Raw genomic sequence first — 23,322 nt, forward strand, 5'->3', positions numbered from 1 at the left:
ACTCTTACGCGAACATATTTTCACTTATGCTCTCCAAAACGCCAGGGCCGGCGCTGTTTGGAGGTGTGGGTATGCAGACCTGCGAGCAACTGCGGTCCCTCATGATGAGTTCAGTTTTTTTTGTGGCCCTCACCACGGTCAAAATTGCTCATCTCTGACAAAGGATAGATTAATTGGATTAGTTGGCATATCGTTTGAATCACACCGGGATGCACCACCATGAGAAATTGCATGTTTGTGCACTACCAGTATCCTTCCTCATTCTATTATAAATATCCCACTCTATTTTGCATTAAACAATGAAATATACTATTCTATTTTCTGAAATATACTTAGTGCAAGTAGCTATATTTTTTAAAGTACAATAATCGATCCCATTGTGCGTAAAAAACCGGACATGAGGAAGGGTATTATTTTTTATATCAGGATATTCACACTCGGGTCATTGCACTTTGCGGCTATTATAAAACAGTAGTTTGCAAAATATAGTTGATGGAATGAGCCGTCATCTGAAGTTTCTACATGGCTACTGCCCGCACAACACTGCCTCTGGGGGTTTCCCAAGCAGTGATGTAAGGGGATTTCCACCCAACCGAACAGCCAGTCAAATCCATCCAACAAGTGCGGAACTAAACGCACACTCGAACAGGGCGCTCGTGAGGCGACTCATTTTAGCCATAACATATGCACTAGCTCATCGCATGCAGGAGATGTAGAATTTGTATGCTTTTTAACAACGAAAGGCCAATTGAACCATATCGAAGTACGAGAGCGAAGAGAGGACAATATTTGATTGCAGTAGCCTACCATGGCCACGAAATGATCGGTCAGGGGAAATAGGGCGGAATTGTGTTTGTGTCTGTTTTTTATTTTATACTCGAACAAGGTTTTCAGCTCCAGGACAAACGTCGTAACGTGCCATGAGAAACATGAGTGTTCAAAACTGCACTGCAAGTAAGTGTCTTTTCTTTCTTTTAAATAAACGGAATCTGAGTTATGCATCAACGGTATCTGTGTGTTGTCACAAGTCATTCACATTCGCACGAACAGTATAGTATAATTTTCATAAATAATTTATCTACTTGTAGTGTAAACGCATTGTCACGGGTCTGTGTCAAAAAGTGGACAGACTGCAGGGGCCTAGACAAGAGATCCTATAGTGTAAACGGCACACACTCCCATGCTTTTCAAACGGCACACACTGCCCATGCTATTCATTTGACAGTTTGTGTTGTCATTCTGTCTTCCCCAACGTGACTGACAGTTGAGTAGAAGGGTCAACACCCACTTCAGAGACGTTAGTCTTAGACACTAGTCTTAGGCTACCTGTTAAACCTATACTATTACATTGCACACTATTACTGTTATACTTACACTATTACAATCACTGTCATACATGTATATAGTCTTGCCTGTCACAAAGTAATCATTAATGAGTTAACTCACTTTTTTTTCTCCCGCTTTGTACAACAGCAAATGACTTGGGTGAGTAGGCTATTTGTTATTAATGTATAGTTACTTTAAAAAAAAATTAAATGACTAGTAGTCATATAGTCTACGTACGTGCCTGTGCATCATGCTCATGGTTTGATGTAGCTGGTACTGTACACATACAGGATCACACTCAGATGGCCAACCCACCAGCTCAATGTTTGGAGGCCCCCCATCAGTGTGTTTGCAGTCTCCCTCATCCCACTCCCTCTACTCTTTTTAGACATCATTCAGGAGGTGATCTCTGCAGACCGAGAGTTTCCCTGTCAGGCCCAGTCTCGTTTCTGCCTCCCCAGACCTCCTCATCCCCCCGTAGACTCTGACCCCCAGGCCCAGAACCACAGGGCCATGCCCAGGCAGATCCCCTCCTCAACGCCCCCAGTACTGGTGCCAAGGGGCACGACCTCCAGGGTGAGTACCAGGCCTTTCAGGATCCAATACGAAAATATATTCAATAAATGATACATTTCTACAAGGGTGATAGTCTTTGTTAGGCCATTGATTCATAGAGTTCAACAGAAAAATGGAGGGGTTGACATTTCATTAGGTTCCCCATTAGCTGTCGAAAAAGCAGCAGCTACTCTTCCTGGGGTTCACAGATGGCCTACACACCAGCTCAAAACTTGCAGTTGTTGTGTGGTGGTTAGTTAGTGATTTGATTTGTTTCTGCAGACACTCGGGTACTCTTTGTGGTCGCATCAGTTCACACTGTCAGGGCTTGGTATCTCAGTTTGTTGTAATAGCTGGGAGATAAAGTCAAGAAAACAGCTAAGGTCTAGTCTTATCTGGGACGTGTGCTATTGCTTCCTCGTGGGCTAGTTGTGGGAACCAAGGCAGACAGACACACCTCAGGGATAAGTGAAACTCAACTACTCACAGTTTCCATGGATAAGCATGGTGACTCAATTCACTGGTGCTTTGACTTCTAAGGCGGCCTTGATTACCTTGTTGTCATGCCTTGGGTTGCTGTTCTTCATTAGTCTGGAACTCACAATGAGACAATTGTGGTCTGTGTACGTCTGTGAGTCAAAGCGGTGCCTTGAGAGAGACTGTGAGCTGAGTTGACACACCCCCATCTGCATGTTGTGGCATCTCGTGGGGGAGGTGGCAGAAAAAGGAGAGAAAGAGTGTCATCTGATTCCTACTTTCGTTTTGAGTTCCCTTCCTTCCTGGACCCAACCCTTTCAGGGTGGAAGTTCACATTCGGAGGCTTTTCTGCTTTTCTAATTGGTCGATCTGCTGTAGATTATGTCAACTTCCTGTTTCCTGAACATGCGCCTCCCGGCTCGATCCTAGTTGCTTTTGTGTAGAGGCTCTAAGGCATGCCAACACTATTACTCTTACACACTCGCACACATACTCCGCCTGTAGACGCTACTTTGCGGTGGAGCACAATGATCTCACACGCACCTCTTTTTGCTCAACTTCTGGCGGTTTGTTTAGACAGACTTGAGTTGTAGGGCAGCTTGTAAAAACAAAGGGAGAAGGCGATCCCTTAAGTCGGTCAGCTTTTTTTCTTTGTTCCGGTTTGTTTTTGGTGAGTAGTTTTTCCTGTTGCTGGTCTCTAGGGATTCTTTAAACGGGCTGTTAATTAGAAGGTATGTAGTTGAACTTGGAGAGTGAAGGGCAAAGTGTGTGTGAGAGAGATTGTGTCTGTCTGTAATGACCACAGGCCGTTTAAAAAAAAAATGTATATAAGTATACCATTTTGACGTGCAAGAGAACCTAGAAGAAATGTGCAGACGGACAGAGCTAGAGAGATGGAGGCATGAAGGATGAAGAACAGTCACGTATCTCAGCAGCCTGAAAGGGTGGAAGGGAGACGGAAGTATAGAGGGGTTAACCAAAAACGGAAGGGGTGCTCTCTAGTTTAACGGTTGAAAGGGGGGCATGGCAACAGAATGTGTCAAATGAGGACATAGAAAGTGGTGTACCGAGAGGGGATATGTAGATAAACAATAACAATGCAGGTTATCTTTGAAAACGCTCTCACCATTTCACTCTCAGTACCGTCATGATGATGTTTTGGATGCAAAGTTAACTGTTTGTTGTCTGCTGTGTTCTTTACATGGATTTTTAAACATGGCCACTGACTTTAAACGATGTCTCTCCGCAGCCGCCCTGCTTCTTCCCTCAGCCCCAGCACCCCTCTAGCACCAGAGGTATGGCAGCACCTCACCCCACTCGTGGGGTCTCTCACTCGGGCTCAAACCGACGAGGACGGGGGTCCTCTGGTTCAGGGACTTCCAGGGGGCCAGATAGTCCCTCTCGACAGGCCCAGACAGACACAGATCTGCTGGAGCAGATCCTGGAGAGGCCCACCCTGGCTGTGGTGGAGCAGCCCAAAGAGAGAGGCATGAGATTCCGTTATGAGTGTGAGGGCCGCTCGGCCGGGAGCATCCTAGGGGCCTCCAGTGGAGACTCCACCAAGACCCTGCCTGCTATAGAGGTACCCAATAGATCCATATTGTAGTTTGTATTTATTGGAAGTTGATTGGAAACACTTTCATTTAAAACAACTTAGCGAAGTCACAGTTAATGCCCTTACTCTTGTGATAAGGGACATCTTTCATCGTGACCATTTAATGTCTCATTAATATAGAACCTAGTCCTTATATTTGTTTACTGCAAATTGTGTTCCCAATGTCATCCCTAACTTGCACTGGATTTGTATGTTTGTGTGGGAAGTGGAAGGGGGTTAACGGAATGTACCATCTATCCCAGAATAAAGGTGTTTCTCCCCTTGTTGGTTTGGCTGCCCTCAACATGTAGAGCCTTGCTAGTGTAAGGAGCAGGGGCAGACGGGAAGGGGGAGGAATTACATGTAACTGAAATAGAAAGTACCCCACAAATCCACATCTTTGTGTGGTTCAAACTAAGGGGATTACCCCCCCCCCCTTTAAACACTGTTGATTCGCACCCACATACTACAATTCAGACCGCATCCCTCTAAGATTAACACTACCAGCAAGTGTGAAGTTTGACAGTTGAAAGGGAGAGTTTTGGTTAATCACTGCACATTTATTCAGTTTTAATCATGCTCTCACTTGCGTTGGAGGAAGAAAGACGGTTTGATTGATGCATATCTCTCTCCCCCTCCTCTTTCTTTGTCCCTCTCCCCCGCTTTCTCTCCCCATTTCTTTCTCGTCTTCACACTCTTTCCCCTCTCCTCCCTCTTTCCCTTCTCCTCCCTCTTTCAGCTCCAGGGTCCCATTCAGAACATAAAAAAAGTGATGGTCACTGTTTCCCTGGTGACCAAAGACTACCCGTACCGCCCACACCCCCACTGCCTTGTGGGTAAAGACTGTGCTGACGGTACCGGAATCTGTGTCATCTGCTTAAACCCTCACAGCAACCGACGTCACAGGTGCCCCTCTCTTTCTCTCCTCTATTCATCGCTCTCTTTTCGTGACAAGTGCATTTTCTCCCTTTGTCCACCAGAGGCCCATATCCTATTTCTTTCTCGTTCATTCTTCACCTCTTTGGGAGTGCTTTGCCAGGAAAGTGCACTAGGTTAGTGTAAACTAGGTTAGTGTAAACATGTCTGTTTTGAATGGTTTGTAACCGACCATGTTTTGTGTGCATCTTGCAGTTTCGCTAACCTGGGCATCCAGTGTGTCAGGCGGAAGGAGCTGGATGCCTCACTCGAGAAGAGACGGAATCAGAAGATCGACCCCTTTAAAAGTGAGTAGAGCCCTGACACGCGCACACAAAGCACATCGCAAGTGCACACAGAACTTACCCAATTACATAAACCCAATATCATTGTACAAGAAAGTTGTATTTTCATTAGCCGTAGGGTAATATCATCTCCTCTGTCCTCCCAGCGGGCCACTCTAAAAGCATTGAGGACATGGACATGAACGTGGTGCGGCTCTGTTTCCAGTGTGAGCTGGAGTGGGAGGATGGAAATAAGGACTTCCTGAACCCCATAGTGTCCAACCCCGTCTATGACAAGAGTAAGATCACCCCCCCCCCCCCCAAACATCCTCATGACACGGACACCTGCGCATGACTGCTTTTACAATAGTCTTCAAACGTGATACGAACCAGTACCGTCACACAACAGCTATGTAAATGTACTTCCTTCCTGAACCATCTAGCAGGTGCTCAGTGTGTGTGTGTGTGTGTGTGTTTACAGAGGCGACCACAACATCTGAGTTGAAGATCAACCGTCTGAACATTGTTAAAGGGCCATGCACCGGCAAGACTGAGATCTACATGCTCTGCGACAAAGTCCAGAAAGGTGAGATGCAGCCAGACTCCCAAGCTGTAACATAGAAACACTGTGTTGAGCGCGCTGATATCTAGCAAATTAAAGGGTGAAGGCAAAATCCTGTTTTTAAACAACTCGATGGAAGTGGCACATGATGTGTAATGACACCTCTCTGGAAATACACGGTTGAAGTCATACAGCCTGCAGGACTATACAAGCTGATTGGTGTGTGTGTGTGTGTGTGTGTTTCCCGCTCAGATGACATAGAGATCATCTTCAAGAGGGGGTCTTGGGAGGCCAAGGCGGAGTTTGCCCAGACGGACGTCCACCGGCAGATCGCTATCGTGTTCAAGACCCCGTCCTACCAGGAACAGGACGTGGGGGGGGAAGTGGAAGTAAATGTCCTCCTGCGTCGTCTCTCGGACCACATGGACAGTGACCCCGTCACGTTTACCTACCAGCCCGACAACACAGGTTGATACAACTTATGAATGTTATTTATATATATATATATATGATATCATAATGCTGTGTTATAACATTTTATGTATTGTGCAATAATATAACATTATAGAGACAAGAGCTATTCAAACAGAGGGATGAAAGATCTTTTTTTCTGTTTTGATGCCGTGTTCAGATCCATATGAAGTGAAGCGGAAGAGGAAGATAAAGTCGGACATCGGCTTCACAGAGAGGTCCTGTGTGGCAGGTGAGGATTGGCCTCGGGCTCTTTCTCTTTCCAGCTTAAACTTCTGCACCTAATTGCAGGACAGAAAGTAAAAAAAGAAAATGAAAGCGAGAACAATAACAGCTGCTTTACACAGGACCCTCTCCGAAACAAATGACTGTACATTTGAGTGTCAATAAGGTGTTCTTATATTCAGAGCCCTTAACTTTTTCCACATTTTGTTACATTACAGCCTTCAATTGTTGTTGTTTTTCTCATCAATTTACACACAATACCCCATAATGACAAAGCGAAAACAGGTTTTTAGAAAGTTTAGCAAATGTATTACAAATAAAAAACAGAAATACCTTATTTACTTACATAAGTATTAAGACCCTTTGCTATGAGACTCGAAATTGAGCTCAGGTGCACCCTGTTTCCATTGATCATCTTTGAGATGATTCTACAACTTGATTGGAGTCTACCTGTGGTAAATTCAATTGATTGGACATGCTTTGGAAAAGCACACACCTGTCTATATAAGGTCCCACAGTTGACAGTGCATGTCAGAGTAAAAACCAAGCCATGCGGTCGAAGGAATTGTCCATAGAGCTCCGAGACACGATCTGGGTGAAGGGTACCAAAAATGTCTGCAGCATTGAAAAAGTCTCCAAGAACAAAATGGCCTCCATCATTCGTAAATGGAAGAAATATGCAAAACTCAAGATTCTCTGGTCTGGTGAAACCAAGATCGAACCCTTTGGCCTGAATGCCAAGCGTCACATCTGGAGGAAACCTGGCACCATCCTTGAAGCATGGTGGTGGCAGCATCATGCTGTGGGGATGTTTTTCAGTGGCAGAGACTGGGAGACTATTCAGGATCGAGGGAAAGATGAGCGGAGCAAAGTATAGAGAGATCCTTGATGAAAACCTGCTCCAGAGTGCTCAAGACCTCAGACTGGGGCGAAGGTTCACCTTCCAACAGGACAACAACTCTAAGCACAGAGCCAAATAAAATGTGATTTGAAGACAACACAGGAGTGGCTTTGGGACAATTCTCTGAATGTCCTTGAGGGGCCCAGCCAGAGCCTGGACTTGAGCCCGATCATACATCTCTGGAGAGACCTGATAATAGCTGTGCAGCGACGCTCCCCATCCAACCTGACAGAGCTTGAGAGGATCTGCAGAGAACAATGGGAGAAACTCTGCAAAAACAGGTGTGCCAAGCTTGTAGCGTCATACCCACAAAGACTCAAGGATGTAATCGCTGCCAAAGGTGCTTTAACAAAGTACTGAGTAAAGGGTCTGAATGCTTATGTAATATTTCATTATTTTATACATTTGCAAAAGATTCTAAAAACCTGTTTTTGCTTTGACATTATGGGGTATTGTCTGGAGATTGATGAGGAAACAATATAATTGCATCCATTTTAGAATAGGACTGTAACGTAACAAAATCTGGAAAAAGTCAAGTGGTCTGAATACTTTCCGAATACACTGTAAGTCCTTTCTATCGCCCACAGTTCAAAATGTGGCTGCAGCAGGAGCCTCCACCTCTCAGCCATTCGAGCCGTTCACCTTCCCCCCGGCAGAGAGCCAGCTGGTCCCAGAAGAGTTGCATCCTCCTGCCCAGTCTGGGGCCTCCACCATGGGGGAGATCCACTACACTGACCTCCAGGAGGACAACTTCTTCAATGAGGACATGAGCCCAGACGACATCAGTATGCTCTCTCGAATTCTGTTCAGTGACCCTGCCCTCCTTGGCTTTGGCCAGGAGCTCAACTCCAACTTCACCCCAGGCGTCATGGACATGAACTTTAACTTCAACCAGGGTGGGTCTGGACAGGACTTGGGCTACTATAACGACCTGCAGTTCAACCAGCTGGTCAACGAGAATCAGGCCTCTCCGATGGACCTCCTCCCAATGTTAATCCGCGGCTCCGCCCCTCAGGACCAGGGCCAGTGTGATAACGAGGGGTGTGATTTGGTCCAGGTAAAGACAGAGGGGGACCTATGAGGACGAAACGTAACCCCTTAAGACTGAATGTGGCGCGAATGTAGCCCCTGAACGTTAAGGGGCTTTTGTTGTGTTGCTCCTCAAACCAGAAGTGTAGGGTGTGTAAAGTCCTAACTCTGCCCTGTGACAGTCATCTCACCCAAATAAAGTACAGTATGAGAGTTTGAACACACACAGGTAATAGCAGTAGCGGAAGCACCTTGTACCTTAACGTTGTGGTTACCCCTTGCCCCCAAAGGCCTCGCAGGATGAGGCTATAATCCAGACCCCCCCCCCCCCTTCCCACACACGACCACTACCACACCCTAAAAGGATACGTTTCAAAATGTCTGCCCGGACCCAAGTCTCTGAGTGTACTGTGCTGCCTTCACCATGCTGCTAACGTTAGCCTAAGGCTAATAGCTGTGATCAGCACTCACGGAAGACATGTAGCTTTAGCTCCTCCGGGGACCAGAGTGATACTGGTGGAGGCGAGTTGCCCTTCCACTAGGCTAACCATGGGTGTTAAGAACGATTCCTACCTACCCATTGTCATTACTACCTGTGGTGACCAAATACAAAACGGACACACAAACTCAACCCTTGTCTGCCATGTCAGTTTTCCTTGTCAGGCTCCATCCTTACTGTGTATATATTGTGACTGAGGCAGACTACCACCAGGACCTGCAGGAGATCCCTGATTTTGAGGGTTCAACTGAAGGAAAGCACAACAAAAGGGCTCGATTCAATCCGTATCGCGGATGTTCAGCGCTATAGCGCCGACACATGCACCATTTACCAGGAATGCAGTCTCTGCGAATGCGGCATACTTTGCCGTTACATTTTCATCGCACTATAGCAAGGATCTTCAGCACTACACATTGAATCGAGCCCTAAGCATTTAATTGTTGGCGCAAGACAACTTGAAAACTAACCCTCTGTGGAGAAATTGTTAAATAAAAAGGGACCAACCACAAATGCTGTTTTATTTTTCACTTTCCATATGTGATATATTCTTTGTTGTATAGTCAAAGTTGTATCGTCAAAAGTTCCTTTCTTTTGACTGGTATCTGTAGTTTTTGAATGTTGACATTAGTTTTAACCTCTGGCTCACCTGTTGACTCTGTTCATTGTAATAACCAATCTCCATGTACAGTAGAAAGGACCATAGTCCAATGCGCTGTCCATCTGTTCCTAGTGTTAAACATGTTCAGATTATGTTCTGTGTATGTTCAGATTCACAGCTTCATTGTACACTGTATGCCAGACTCCACCCTTCACCCTGTAGTGTTTTGATTCTTGTCATTTAGTATTTCAAAAAATAAAATGATTCCAAGTCTTCATCGTAAACTCTGGTCACATCAAGTGGGTTTTGTTGTTGGCCATATAGGCCAATTTAATATTAATTACATGATAGCTTTATTCATTTTGTAAAAACCTAACTGGCCAATGACAAAGGAGAGAGAAAAAGAGAGAGGGACTGAATGAAAGGCAGAGGGAAAGGAGGCTGTGGGAGAACGGTGAGCCAGACGAGTGTCTGTCCTCCTGGGTTCGTCTTTGTGTTCAGGCACTGCCGCTTTTAATGCCATCCTATTTTTAGCTGCCACAGCTTTTGTTGCCGGGTCATAGTCCAGCCCACTCACATTCCTAAAAGCCTCACTCACATTTAATCCAAAAACTACGTGACTTCCCCTAACCTCACCAACACAACACAGTCTTGTACATGGGCCCTGACTTGACAATAAGTGTACAACACAGAAATATATGGTTTGTGTTGTTAGTAACTGGTGTTTTATCTCATGTAAAAGCATAGATGCTCTTTTGTTAGCCCATCAGTTTCTGGGGAAGAGCTCTGACGAGGCGCTTCACTTTGTCCTCCAATGCCATTGGATATGGCTTTTTGCCTGATGAGATTACACCACCTGTGAGTCACTGCATCAACGATGACTCATTCTCCCATACACCTTCTGTGTAGTGCTGCTGAAACTTTATTTGGAAGCATTTCTATTTGGATGTATTTATTAAAACATAAAAGTTTAATCTCTTTGTGTTCAGAGTTTTTGCTTAGTCAGAGGAGCATTATGGGAAGTTATAAGGCCACTGTAAAATCCCACGCAAGGTAGCAGTTCAAGTACAAACAATAACCATTTTTTCATATGTTCTTACAGGAGAAATTTAGGGGTTTGTTCCGTTTTTTTTATGCATACTGAACGCAACCCAGTGAAAGGCTACTGTATGGCAGCAAATGTTCCACTAGAGAGGCACAAATCACACCACTCTGTTATCTGCTAAACGGCACAAACCTGAATGGATCTCTCTTCACAGGTCCATGGTGAACGATATGATGACATAGATTCATTTAATAAGCTCAATAAGGCCCAGTCTGAGCAGGTGTATCTCACACTGTGCTTTTCACTGTTCACCAACACTGGAAATAGCGTTGCATAAAGCCACAGGGAAACTCCACGCTGGGCTCGCAACCAAAAGTTGAATTACCGTATGTACACAGTTAGTTACACACTGATGAGTATTACTAGAGGTAAATCTATACACATTTCCTACTTTACTATATAGTGCATTTCATACTTGACTAAAGTATACACACTCATTAAATGGTTTTATTTCTACGGGCCTACTGTATATGCCCACGAGTTTTGGTCTGAATTCACTTTAAAACTAGCTCAGCAGCTTCAGAAGAATTTGCATACTTGCCCAGAAATAAACTTTGGGATTTTGAAACACGAAAAATTCCCATGAATTCATGCAGAAGAGCTTTTTCCTAATATACGGATTAGTCATAGGAAAGCAGACGTGTGTGTTCACACAAGTAGGCCTACATACCATTGCACTGAGCTAAGAGTCATACCTCCTCATTCCAGAGATAACCTTTTTATAGTAGAGGTGAAAGCTAAAAGGTTAACATTACACACCCAAAATGTCCTATGTGGCCATACAACAATCCTCCACCTCCTCAAACCATCGATATATCTTACTGACACGTTACTGACTTTACGTTCTGCAAATGTGGTTGAACGCAAATGAGAATGTGTGACATAACAAAGTCAACGTCTTACCTCTCCTCTCGCCACCTTCTCTGGTGCTAAAAACAACCTGTGTGTGTGAGACATATTGAATCTCTGTGACATATTCGGAAAGTATTCAGACGCCTTGACTTTTTCCACATTTTGTTACGTTACAGCCTTATTCTAAAATTGATTACATAGTTTTTCTCCCCTCGTCAATCTACACACAATACCCCATAATGACAAAGCAAAAACAGGTTTATTTAAAATGGAGGGGAAAAATGAAATATCACATTTACACAGCTATTCAGACCCTTCACTCAGTAGCCTACTTTGTTGAAGCAAGCAAAGCTCAAGGACATTCAGAGACTTGTCCCGAAGCCACTCCTGCGTTGTCATGTCTGTGTGCTTAGGGTCGTTGTCTTGTTGGAAGGTGAACCTTCGCCCCAGTCTGAGGTGCTGAGGGCTCAGGAGCAGGTTTTCATCAAGGATATCTCTGTACTTTTCTCCGTTCATCTGTGCCTTGATCCTGACTAGTCTCCCAGTCCCTGCCGCTGAAAAACATCCCCCCCAGCACGAAGCTGCGACCACCATGCTTTTACCGTAGGGATGGTGCGAGGTTTCCTCCACACGTGAAGCTTGGCATTCAGGCCAAAGAATTCAAACTTGGTTTCATCAAACCAGAGAATCTTGTTTCTCATGGTCTTAGCGACCATCGGGTTCTTGGTCACCTCCGTGACCAAGGACCTTATCCCCTGATTGCTCAGTTTAGCCAGGCGGCCAGCTCTAGGAAGAGTCTTGGTGGTTCCAAACTTCTTCCATTTAAGAATGATGGAGACCACTGTGTTCTTGTGGACCTTCAAGGCTGCAGACATTTTTTGGTACCCTTCCCCAGATCTGTGCCTCAACACAATCCTGTCTCGGAGCTCTACGGACAATTCCTTCGGCTTGGCTTTTGCTCTGACATGGACTGTCAACTGTGGAACCTTATATAGGCAGGTGTGTGCCTTTCCAAATCATGTCCAATCAATTGAATTTACCACAGGTGGACTCCAATCAAGTTGTAGAAACATCTCAAGGATGATGAATGGAAACAGGATGTACCTGAGCTCATTTTCGAGTGTCATAGCAAAGCGTCTGAATACTTATGTAAAAAGGTTTTTAATTTAAAAAAATCTGTTTTCGCTTTGTCATTATGGAGTATTGTGTGTAGATTGCTGAAGATTTGTTTTTATTTAATCAATTATAAATCAAGGCTGTAAGGTAAAAGAAAATGGGGAAAAGTCAAGGGGTCTGAATACTTTCCGAAGGCACTTTAGAATGAATTAAAACTAGATTGTCCTAAATGTGGAATGATTAAATCATTTCAATCATGATAAAGGATAAAACTTAATTACCACATAACAGAAATACAGGAGGGAAGTTTGTTATATAAGGATGAACCAGGCTGAGGCCTGGTAGTGGTACAGTATGACTAGGCAGTTTTCCTAGCACTCCATTTAAGCAGACTCGCTACTGCTTCCTAGTGGTTCCCAAAGGATATTTACGGGAAAAATACATTGACACCTTTCTTTTTTCTCAATGACATTCAATTCAGCATTGAAAAAAAGCGCAAGTTTGTTCCACCTGAGTGAGTCTGACCACAAGTCAGAGACCCATATGATGACACAACAAATGCCATTTGATGGATCTTTTTTGTCTTCTAATGCCTCTTAAGGGGAAAGTAATCTAAAAAATTAATAAGATTACGTTACTGAGTTCAGGTAATCAAAAAGTAACGGATTACAATTTTGGACAAGTAACTGGAACAGATTATATTTACAAAGTAACCTACCCAGCCCTGGTTTGGGAGCATTGAATGTTGATGGCCCTATACACAGTGGGACTCAGCTGTAATTTATCATGGGCGACATTAACACAAGCAGTCACAAAGCCTGCATCTACACAGGCAGCCCAATTCTGATCTTTTGCCCAGTTATTTGCAAAATAACTGATCTGATTGATCAAAAGACCAATTAGTGGAAAAAATATCAGAATTGGGCTGCTTGTCTAAATGCAGCCTAAGGTGAAAATATGTACTAGTGTGATGTGTACTTTGTGTGCAGAGGATGTTGTGGTTTAGAGATGGCCTTCATAGCTGTTTCTCTGGGGGATTCAAGGGAATCCTGGCCTTGTAGGCTGACTGGCTGATCTTAGTGTGGAAACAATTAGCAAACAAGATGCTATCTGAATTTAGCTGATAGTGTTGTCACCTCCTGAACCACAATGCTTACAATAGGGCAGTGGTTCCCAAACTTTTTATAGTCCCCATACCCCTTCAAACATTCAACCTCCAGCTGCGTGTACCCCCTCTAGCACCAGGATCAGCACACTCTCAAATATTGTTTTTTGCATTCATTGTAAGCCTGCCACACACACACTATACGATACATTTATTAAACATAAGAATGAGTGTGAGTTTTTGTCACAACCTGGCATGTGGGAAGTGACATAGAGCTCTTATAGGACCAGGGCACAAATAATAATATAATAATCAATCAGTTTGCTCTTTATTTAGCCAGCTTACATATGAAACCTTATTTGTTCATCGAAAATTGTGAATAACTCACCACAGGTTAATGAGAAGGGTATGCTTGAAAGGATGCACATAACTCTGCAATGTTGAGTTCCGTCTTAAATCATTTTCCACATTTAGTTTCAAGCTAGTGAGGGCCGAGAATCCACTCTCACATAGGTATGTGGTTGCAAAGGGCATCAGTGTCTTAACAGTGAGATTTGCCAAGGCAGGATACTCTGCATGCAGCCCAATCCAGAAATCTGGCAGTGGCTTATGATTAAATTCAATTTTCACAGAACCACTTGTTGCAATTTCAATGAGGCTCACTTGTTCAGATATCGGTAAGTGGACTTAAGGCAGGGCATGAAAGGGATAACGAATCCAGTTGTTTGTGTCATCCGTTTCAGGAACGTACCTCCGTAATTGCGCACCCAACAAACCCAGGTGCTTCGCTATATCATTTTTGACATTATCCATAAGCTTGAGTTCATTTGCACACAAAAAAATCATACAATGATGGAAAGACGTGTGTTGTCCTTGTTAATGCAGACAGAGAGGGGCTCCAACTTCTTAATCATTGCCTCAATTTTGTCCCGCACATTGAATATAGTGGCGGAGAGTCCCTGTAATCCTAGATTCAGATCATTCAGGTAGGCCAGTCGTGTGAGAAACTAGTCACCATGCAAGCGATCAGACAAGTGAAAATGATGGTCAGTAAAAAAAAACGTGTCAGTACTTTGCCCTTTGATAACCAGCACACTTCTGTAGGTTGTAAAAAGCGTTACATGGTCGCTGCCCATATCATTGCATAGCACAGAAAATACACGAGAGGTCAGGGGCCTTGCTTTAACAAAGTGAACCATTTTCACTGTAGTGTCCAAAACGTCTTTCAAGCTGTCAGGCATTCCCTTGGCAGCAAGAGCCTCTCGGTGGATGCTGCAGTGTACCCAAGTGGTGTCGGGGGCAACTGCTTGCACGCGCGTTACCACTCCACTATGTCTCCCTGTCATGGCTTTTGCACCATCAGTACAGATACCAACATAAGCAGCAGCTACGTTTGGCTACATACGGACTGTTTAGTGGAATTCCCGCGAAAGAGTAACGGTTAATGCGATTGGATGTTAACTATTTGACGAGGCTACCTGTATTTGACATTGTATTGTTATTTCGCTGAACACTAGACAGTTAAATTTTATTTTTGGCAGTGAAACGAGGCTACCCAGGCGAGAAAAAAACCTCACCCAAATGTATAGCCCCGTTAGAAAATATAAATGGACTGTTTTTCTTAATGTGAATCATATTATTATTTGGTGTACCCCCGAAGGCATTGCGCGTATCCCTGGGGGAATATATATACCCCAGTTTGGGAATACCTGCAAAAGGGGAAAGTGTGAATACAAAACATTAGGAACACCTTCCTAATATTGAGTTGCCCCCTCCCTATAGCGATGCTGGCCCATGTTCACTCCATTGCTTCCCACAGGTGTGTTAAGTTGGCAGGATGTCCTTTGGGTGGTGGACATTTCTTGACACACAAAGGAAACTATTGAATGTGAAAAACCCAGCCGTGTTGCAGTTCTTGACTCAAACCAGTGCGCGTGGCACCTATTACCAAAGGCACTTAAATCTTTTGTCTTGCTCATTCACCCTGTGAATGACACACACACACAATCCCATATCTCAATTGTCTCAAGGCTTAAAAATCCTTCTTTAACCTGTCTCCTCCTCTTCATCTACACTGACTGAAGTAGATTTAACAAGTGACATCAATAAGGGATCATAGTTTTCACCTGGATTCACCTGGTCATGTCATGGAAAGAGCAGCTGTCCTTAACATTTTGTATACTCAGTGTATGTCATCTCCTGATGACTGTTTGATTTCAATCCAGAAAAGGTTCACCAAGTAAATAAACCTCGCCCGCCGACCCGACCCACTTGTCAGTCAATGACAAAATATACATACATACCCATACAATCATGACGGAATGGAACAAAGCAATTACCACATCTGGTCAAATTCAAAGTCGTTGAGAAGCTAAGTCTCAAGTCACAATGATCCGATCATGTCACTTGTCCATATTCAAATCTATAGTATACTACACTGTCATTCCATTCACTATCTTTACAATGAAATAATTTAAGGCCCTGATCACACAGCAAATGAGGCATCTTCCCTGAACGATGATCCACGCATGGTAAATTTCACTGTTTAATGCTTAGTTTGCATACTGTGCAATCCTCATCGAAGACTCTGCCTGCGTAATGGCATAAAGACAGGTTTTAAAAAAAGGTATGGGCCTTTTAGATTTAGAGTGAGGGTAATTCCAGCCTTTGGCATACAACATCGCCTGTCCTTATAAGTTGAGGATGAATCTTTAGACAGGTAATTGTTGAGAAGTCCTACTCGGTTGCTAGGTTACAACACCCACGGGAGTCCCCCAACTAACAGGGTTTCCCCGCCTAAACACACACTATTTGGTCATGGAAACAGTTACAGCAGGATATGTGCAGGCACACTGAAGTTGTCGAAAGCGAAAGCCACACAACAACAAAAAACACAGTGTTTACTGAAGAGCCAAGCAACTTCTTTTTCAATAATATAGTTGTGTACCATATAAGGGAATTTCATAGACACGGGTGTATGTGGTCTTCATTACATTTAAGTGAGTTAAGGAGTGTGTGGATGAACTCCATCTTGCCTTATAGTCCTTGTAATCTTCCAAGAAGCACAAACAGAGAGTGGGACATTTACACAGCTGCGTTATATTCAAAATGTAAATAAGCTTATTTAAGATTCAATTATTCTAGGCTATTGCCTGTTGTGTTGAGACTAAAATCATGATGACGACCTGGGGCCCCATTTATCAACGGCGTGTACATTTCGTCCAGAATTATGGCATAGGTGGAGATTCTAGGCTTTGCCTGTGCAACAAATTATTATTGGAATTTATCAAACTGTCGCATGGAACATACAGAGCCTTCAGAAAGTATTCATATCCCTTGACTTACTCCACATTTTGTTGTGTTACAGCCAGAATGTCTTACAGACAGATTTTTATTTTATTTTTAAATATCACCCATCTGCAAACAATACCCCATTAACGATGAAGTTACTTATTTTTTTAATAAAAAAAAATGAAATACAGAAATATCAAATGTACATAAATACTCACAACCCTCTGTTATGACACTCCAAATTGAGCTCAGGTGCCTTCCTATGATCATCCTTGAGATGTCATTACAACTTGATTGGAGTCTAGCTGTGGCCAATTTAATTGTTTGTACGTGATTTAGAAAGAAACACACCTTTCTATATAAGGTCCCACGGTTGATAGGGATGCATGTCAGAGCAGAAACTACACCATGAAATCCAAGGAACTATCCATAGATCTCCGACATTTCTTGGGTATTGAAAGTATCCAAGAGCAGTGGTCTCCGTCAATGGGAAAAATATGGAACTACCTAGACTCTGCCTAGAGCTGGCCGTCCGACCAAAGTGAGCAACCCGGGCAAGAAGGACCTTGATCTGGGAGGAGACAGAACTACATAGTTCCTTGGCTGAGATGGGAAAACCTGCCAGAAGGACAACAGTTTCTACAGTACACTAATCTGAGGTTTATGGGAGAGTGGCCAGATCGAAACAAACCACTCCTGAGAAAAGACACATGACAACATACCTGGAGTTTGCAAAAAGGCACATGAAAGACAGAACATAAGAACATAACATGGTTTGATGAGACAAAAATGTTATTATTTGGCCTGAATGCAAAGCGCTATGTCTGGAGAAAACCAGGCTCAGCTAATCACTCATCTAACACCATCCCTACAGTGAAGCATGGTGGTGGCAACATCATGCTAAGAGACTGGTAAGGATAGAGGGAACAATGAACAGGGCCAAATACAAGCAAATCCTTGATGCAAACCTGCTTCAGTGTGAAAATGACCTTAGACTGGGGGCGACGATTTACATTCCAACAGGACAATTACCACAAGCATACAGCCAAAGCAAAGCTGGAATGGCTTCAGAACAAGAATGTGACAGTCCTTGAGTGGCCCGGCCAAAGCCCAGACTTGAATCCCATTGAAAATCTGTAGAAAGACTTGAACATTTCTGCTCACCTCCGCTCCCCATCTACTTTAACAGTGCTTGAGAAAATATAGAATGGAAGAAAATCCCCAAATCCAGATGTGCAAAGCTGAAACGGACATACCCAAGACGACTCAAAGGTGCTTCTACAAAGTTTTGACTCCGGTTTGAATACTTATGACATTTTCTGGGATCTTTCATTTCAGCTCATGAAACATGGGACCAACACTTTACATGTTTATATTTTTGTTCAGTATATGTGTGTGCTCGTGAACCAGCATTACAACCATGTCTGGAAAACGTCATTCACCTTTTATGGTAACAAAAACTTTTGCTGTATGATTGAGATTTTGGAGCTGGTCCCTGACGGTCTCTAAAAGAAAGCGCAATGGCCAATCTTAGCACATTTCTGGAAAGGTGTGGGCAGAAGGGTAATGTTCTGAAGTTACTTTTTCAAACCAAATGCATGCCGCCTACAGCGAGTGCCAAATACTGTCCGCATATTCTGCAATATTTAAACAATTTAAAAGTGCTGCAGCCCACACTTCTATGCAAAATATAATGTACAAAAATATAAACGCAACATACAACAATTAACGATTTTACTGAGTTACAGGTCATAAGAAAATCAGTCAATTTAAATGTATTATGCCCTAATCAATGGATTTCACATGACTGGGCATAGGCCCACCCACTTGGGAACCAGGTCCACCCACTGGGGAGCCCAGCCAATCAGAATTCGTTTTTCCACACAAAAGGGCTTTATTAGACAGAAATACTTGGTTTTGGTGGCTGGTCTCAAGACGATCCTGCAGGTGAAGAAGGCAGATGTGGAGGTCCTGGGCTGGCGTGGTTACACTCGGTCTGCAGTTGTGAGGATGGTTGAGCGTACTGCCAAATTCTTTCAAATGAAATTGGAGGCAGCTTATGGTAGAGAAATTAACATGAAATTCTCTGGCAACAGCTCTGGTGGACATTCCTGCAGTCAGAATGCCAATTGCGCGCTCCCTCAATGTGACACATCTGTACATTTTAGAGTGGCCTTTTATTGTCCCCAGCACAAGGTGCACCTGTGTAATGATCATACTGTTTAATAATCTTCTTGATATGTCTGGTGGATGGATTATTTTGGCAAAGGAGAAATGCTCACTAATAGGGATGTAAATAAATGTGTGCACAAATAAGCTTCTTGGGCGTATGGAACATTTCTGGGATCTTTTATTTGAACTCATAAAACATGGGACCAACACTTTACATGTTGCGTTATATTTAGTTCAGTATATGAATTATTAGTTTATCAACACATGATTGTGTTTCTATCTCCTGCCCTGGTATAGGCTCTGAGATTATATAGGCTATGATGTTGCGCTCCTATCGCACAGCAACACCATCAAATATATTAAACAGGGCTATTGGTCTATTTACTTCAGAGCATGCTTGGCTATTGAATGAGCGATGGATAAATGGTAGCCTAATATTTGGGTCGTTCTACCAATTCAGTGTCTTTTGAGAAGTGTGACTTGTTTAAAAACAAACTTGATTTGAGCTCATTTTAACATCGTCTTAAAGAGTATATGTTCAACTTCAAGTGGTTATATATAAAAAATAACTATAGTAAGTGCCAAATAAAGTGACAGGGTTGCCGATTTCTTCTTAAAATCAGCCATAAATTCCCTTGTGGCAGGGGGAATGGAAGCTTGTGCGCAACAGGGAGTGGCAAGCTTCACAAAAATGTTGGATGCTCAACCCATTCAGTTTTCCAGCACAAAATGGCCAAAAAGAGTAGAATCAACTCACCTGCTTTTACACTATGATTTGACTATTGGATATTTATTTTGGAAAAAATACTTTAAAAAGGAATTGTTTCATTATATAAAAAATAAGTGTTCAGTAAAAAAAGTGTTCAGTTAACACTTGACCTTAAAATGAGGGAGAGACGTAAAAGAGTCACTGAATGATAATCTTCAGAAATTAATGTCAAAGAAACAAAATAAGTAACGCTTTACAAGGATGGAGAAACTAGGGAGACATTTCGGGATTGACATGTCAAAATGCTGAATTTTGTCACTTTAGCAAGCCTTTTTATATAAAGATTTGATTTATTGACTTCTCCATGTGATCTTTACTAAAAGGGCATTCATTTTATAAAATTAAATATTGGTGCACAATTTCCACTTAAAATATCACAGGGCACTGTTTTCGTGGAATAACCTATTTGTTGTGTAGCAGGAATAAACCAGTCATGACAGAAATGGAGAGACGTCCTGCAAATGATGATGATGATTTAGGCCTAAGTTATATAATAAAAGCAAAATAAATATGAGGATTCATGCTGCTCTCTGATCTTATTCATCATATTTATCATTAGGCCTACATTAAATGTTTTAGTAGCCTACCATTACTATAATACCCATGCATCAAACACCCCCAAAATAACAACATTTGCTTGCAATACAATTGTTCAACCACTAGAGGTTGTGCATACGCATGGGGAAATGGGATACCTAGCTATTTGAATGCATTCAAATAAATGAGTTTTCCGCATTTGGTCTGAGCTGTATGTGCGATACGCACACTTTCCCATAAACTTCAAAATTGAGAAATACCAACCTTTGTGGAAAAACGGGCACACGCAAGGTTTAGAGTATTTTTTTGTGTGCACGCACCTTTGATAAAAGAGGCCCATGGCTGTCTTCTATCTTTCTTAAAATGATACTGAAAAAGTGGTAATCACTCCCATCTAGAGGATAAACATGAGTATGACAGTCTAGATTAGGAATCAAGAGCCCAGTACCTAACTAACCACAACACTAACTTTAAGAATTTGCCAATAAAAACAGATTAAAAATGAATATTTTATTCCTGAGACAAATGATATAGCACTGAATGGGGAATATTTACAAGGTAACAACCCAGATGAATCAGCTGCTGAAAAATAGAACCTGAATAAACAAGTGTCTTTCAATGGGACCAAGTGACCACCAAGTGTCCCCAAGTGTCACCATCAACAGGAAGTGACCTCAGTGCTCCTCAGAAAAATGGCCCTTACTTTTTCCTCCACCAGCTGTGGTTCAGAGAGCTTCTGGATGGCCAGCACCTTCGCCGGGTTCTCCACACAGCTCTTGAACAAAGCCACCGGCTCCTGGGAAACAAAACAATAGAGTCCCGTTAGAGAGATTATGGGCACGAGCAGATACAATCTAAAAATCAGTCAATATCACCCGTGCATTTTTACCCTGGCAGGGTGATTACTGTGGGACACCATATGTCCGAAACGATGCAGTTACCTTGTGCTCCAGTTGTCTCTGTTCCTCCACGGCCTCATCCACACTCAGGCCAACCCACTCAGCCTCCTCTGCGGGGATCTCAAACTCCTGCTGGGGGGCAATGGAAGAGGGGCGAGGACAGAATGCGAGGGAAAGAGATGAGGGAGACCTCATTACGTCATCTATAAACTTTGTGCAGCACTTTCACTGACTTTATGAACGGTTGTTGCGTCATCTCCTATAGCAGCTTGGTGAAAGCTCAAGACAAAAGTGTGTTGGAATTTCAAACCGTCATGGTCCAAAACATAATGAACCGACCTTGTGCTTGGTGTAGATCCTCTCCCTCTTGACAGGGTCCTCTGGGTAGAGTAGAGCTGGATGTCTTTAAAGGCCAGCCTCAGGAGCATGGCCCCGCCTCAGGTCCATTCAGGTCCTCCTTTGGTGTCTGGAGGAGAATCAAGCGAGTCATTGGATGATGAAACCCACACTGTGCCATCTTCTCATAACACAGCACGTTGGACAATTGACATGTATCCACACACTATAGCTAAAGACGGCAACATGCAGACTCCTCTCTCTCACCCTCAGGATGTAATAGTCAAAGCCGTAGGCGGCATCAATGAGGTCTAGGGTGCGAGCCGTGACAGTGATGGTGAGCTTGTGGTTGAGGATCTCACTGTACAGCTCTCTGGTGAACAGCTGTGGCTTCCAGACTCTTTCCAGCCTGGTGGAGAGCTGAAGAGATAGACAATGTTAGGATACATGCTCAGATATAGAATAAAGTGTGACTGTGAATACGGGGAACACAACAAATGCTCATGATATTCATTAATGCCCTTCATAGTACTCACTTTGTCATTGTTTGCATATCTGAAGCCTGATATCCATCCTTCATCTCCCCATAGGCCGTCCTGGGACTCAGGGGGTAGTAAATGGGGATGTCTTGGACCCGCTCCTTGTGCCCTGTTTTGGGGTTGGCCCTGTATTTGACTCCCAGGGCCTTCCAGTGGACCGGGGTGGCCTGCGTGGTCTCCTCCAGAGAGCAGAGGTAGTGTTTGGGGAGGAAGGCATAGATCCCCTGCTTCAGTTTAAGGGCTTCCCAGATCTTTGAGAGGTACTTGTGGTGAGGCATGGTCACTGGGTTGGTATTGACGCATGCCTAGCTGGGAAAACAAAAATATAATTGGACCAAGAGTAGTCTTATTTGCAATTCCTTTACTTATTTGTTAAATTAAATCTCGTTACATTTAATTGTGCTTTTGTTAAACTCATTGTTAGACAACAGCAAGGTAAAGTGAAATAGCTATTTAAATATGAATATGGAAGAGTCGGTGTAGCTCACTAACGTTAGCTAGATGCTCGCTGTTGACCTCCAGACAACCCAGCAGCAACAATGCCGCACGTTCGGTTTCACTAAACTAGCTACAGTAGCTGGATAGGACAGCTATGAAGCTATTTATAATATAATTTCTAATTTGTTGCCAAATACTAGTCTCTACTCAGTTCAAACGGCAACTTTACCTTTGAATTGGATAAACGACCAACTACACCATCAGATGCCGTTTATATCTCTCCACGTTACAAAAACAAGGACATGCAACATTTCCGCCTACTCCAACAAGGACATTGATTGCTTGGTTAAGAAAAAAAACGGCGATGCGATGATTGGTTTATCGGGTTTGGCAGTCATTATGTGCTTCCGGTCTTGTTCGTTTGAAGGATGCATATAATTTGCGTCGCGCTGCACCAGATTTTTTTTTACTGTTTTGAGTGACGCAATAATCATTTTATAAAACACTGTAATCCAGAGCAATTTATAGTAGCAATTAGTCTTAAATGCCCTGTTCAAGGACACGTTGACAGATATTTCACCTTGTCGGAGATTTGAACCACCGGCAACTGACACAACGCCCTAACCACTAAACTACCTCTCATCATCAATACCCAAATAAATGTACCAGACAGCGTGACTGTTGAAATACAACTAATACAACTATAAAATAACATATATATCTTCAG

The 23,322-nt window shown here is 43.2% G+C and overlaps 1 protein-coding gene and 1 pseudogene across 2 annotated transcripts; one reads left to right on the plus strand and one right to left on the minus strand.

Annotated features, from left to right (window-relative positions):
* The first annotated feature begins 605 nt into the window (after window positions 1-605).
* On the plus strand, window positions 606-9,720 carry LOC115141523 (transcription factor RelB-like). Of its 2 annotated transcripts, XM_029680463.2 has the most exons (11): window positions 606-954; window positions 1,474-1,485; window positions 1,715-1,902; window positions 3,608-3,940; window positions 4,692-4,858; window positions 5,084-5,175; window positions 5,319-5,450; window positions 5,633-5,737; window positions 5,966-6,181; window positions 6,345-6,416; window positions 7,898-9,720. In XM_029680463.2, the coding sequence occupies exons 1-11, from the start codon at window positions 921-923 to the stop codon at window positions 8,389-8,391; spliced, it is 1,845 nt and encodes a 614-aa protein (XP_029536323.1). In that variant the 5' UTR covers window positions 606-920; the 3' UTR covers window positions 8,392-9,720. The 2 variants fall into 2 exon arrangements, with proteins under 2 accessions (XP_029536323.1, XP_029536325.1); XM_029680465.2 differs by lacking the exons at window positions 606-954; window positions 1,474-1,485; window positions 1,715-1,902 and adding an exon at window positions 2,710-3,028.
* An 11,158-nt stretch (window positions 9,721-20,878) lies between these two features.
* LOC115142131 (large ribosomal subunit protein bL28m-like) lies at window positions 20,879-22,997 on the minus strand (annotated as a pseudogene).
* Between the last annotated feature and the right edge of the window lie 325 nt (window positions 22,998-23,322).

The sequence above is a fragment of the Oncorhynchus nerka genome, linkage group LG14 (genome assembly GCF_034236695.1).
Source record: "Oncorhynchus nerka isolate Pitt River linkage group LG14, Oner_Uvic_2.0, whole genome shotgun sequence".
In the NCBI taxonomy this organism is placed as follows: Eukaryota; Metazoa; Chordata; class Actinopteri; order Salmoniformes; family Salmonidae; genus Oncorhynchus; species Oncorhynchus nerka.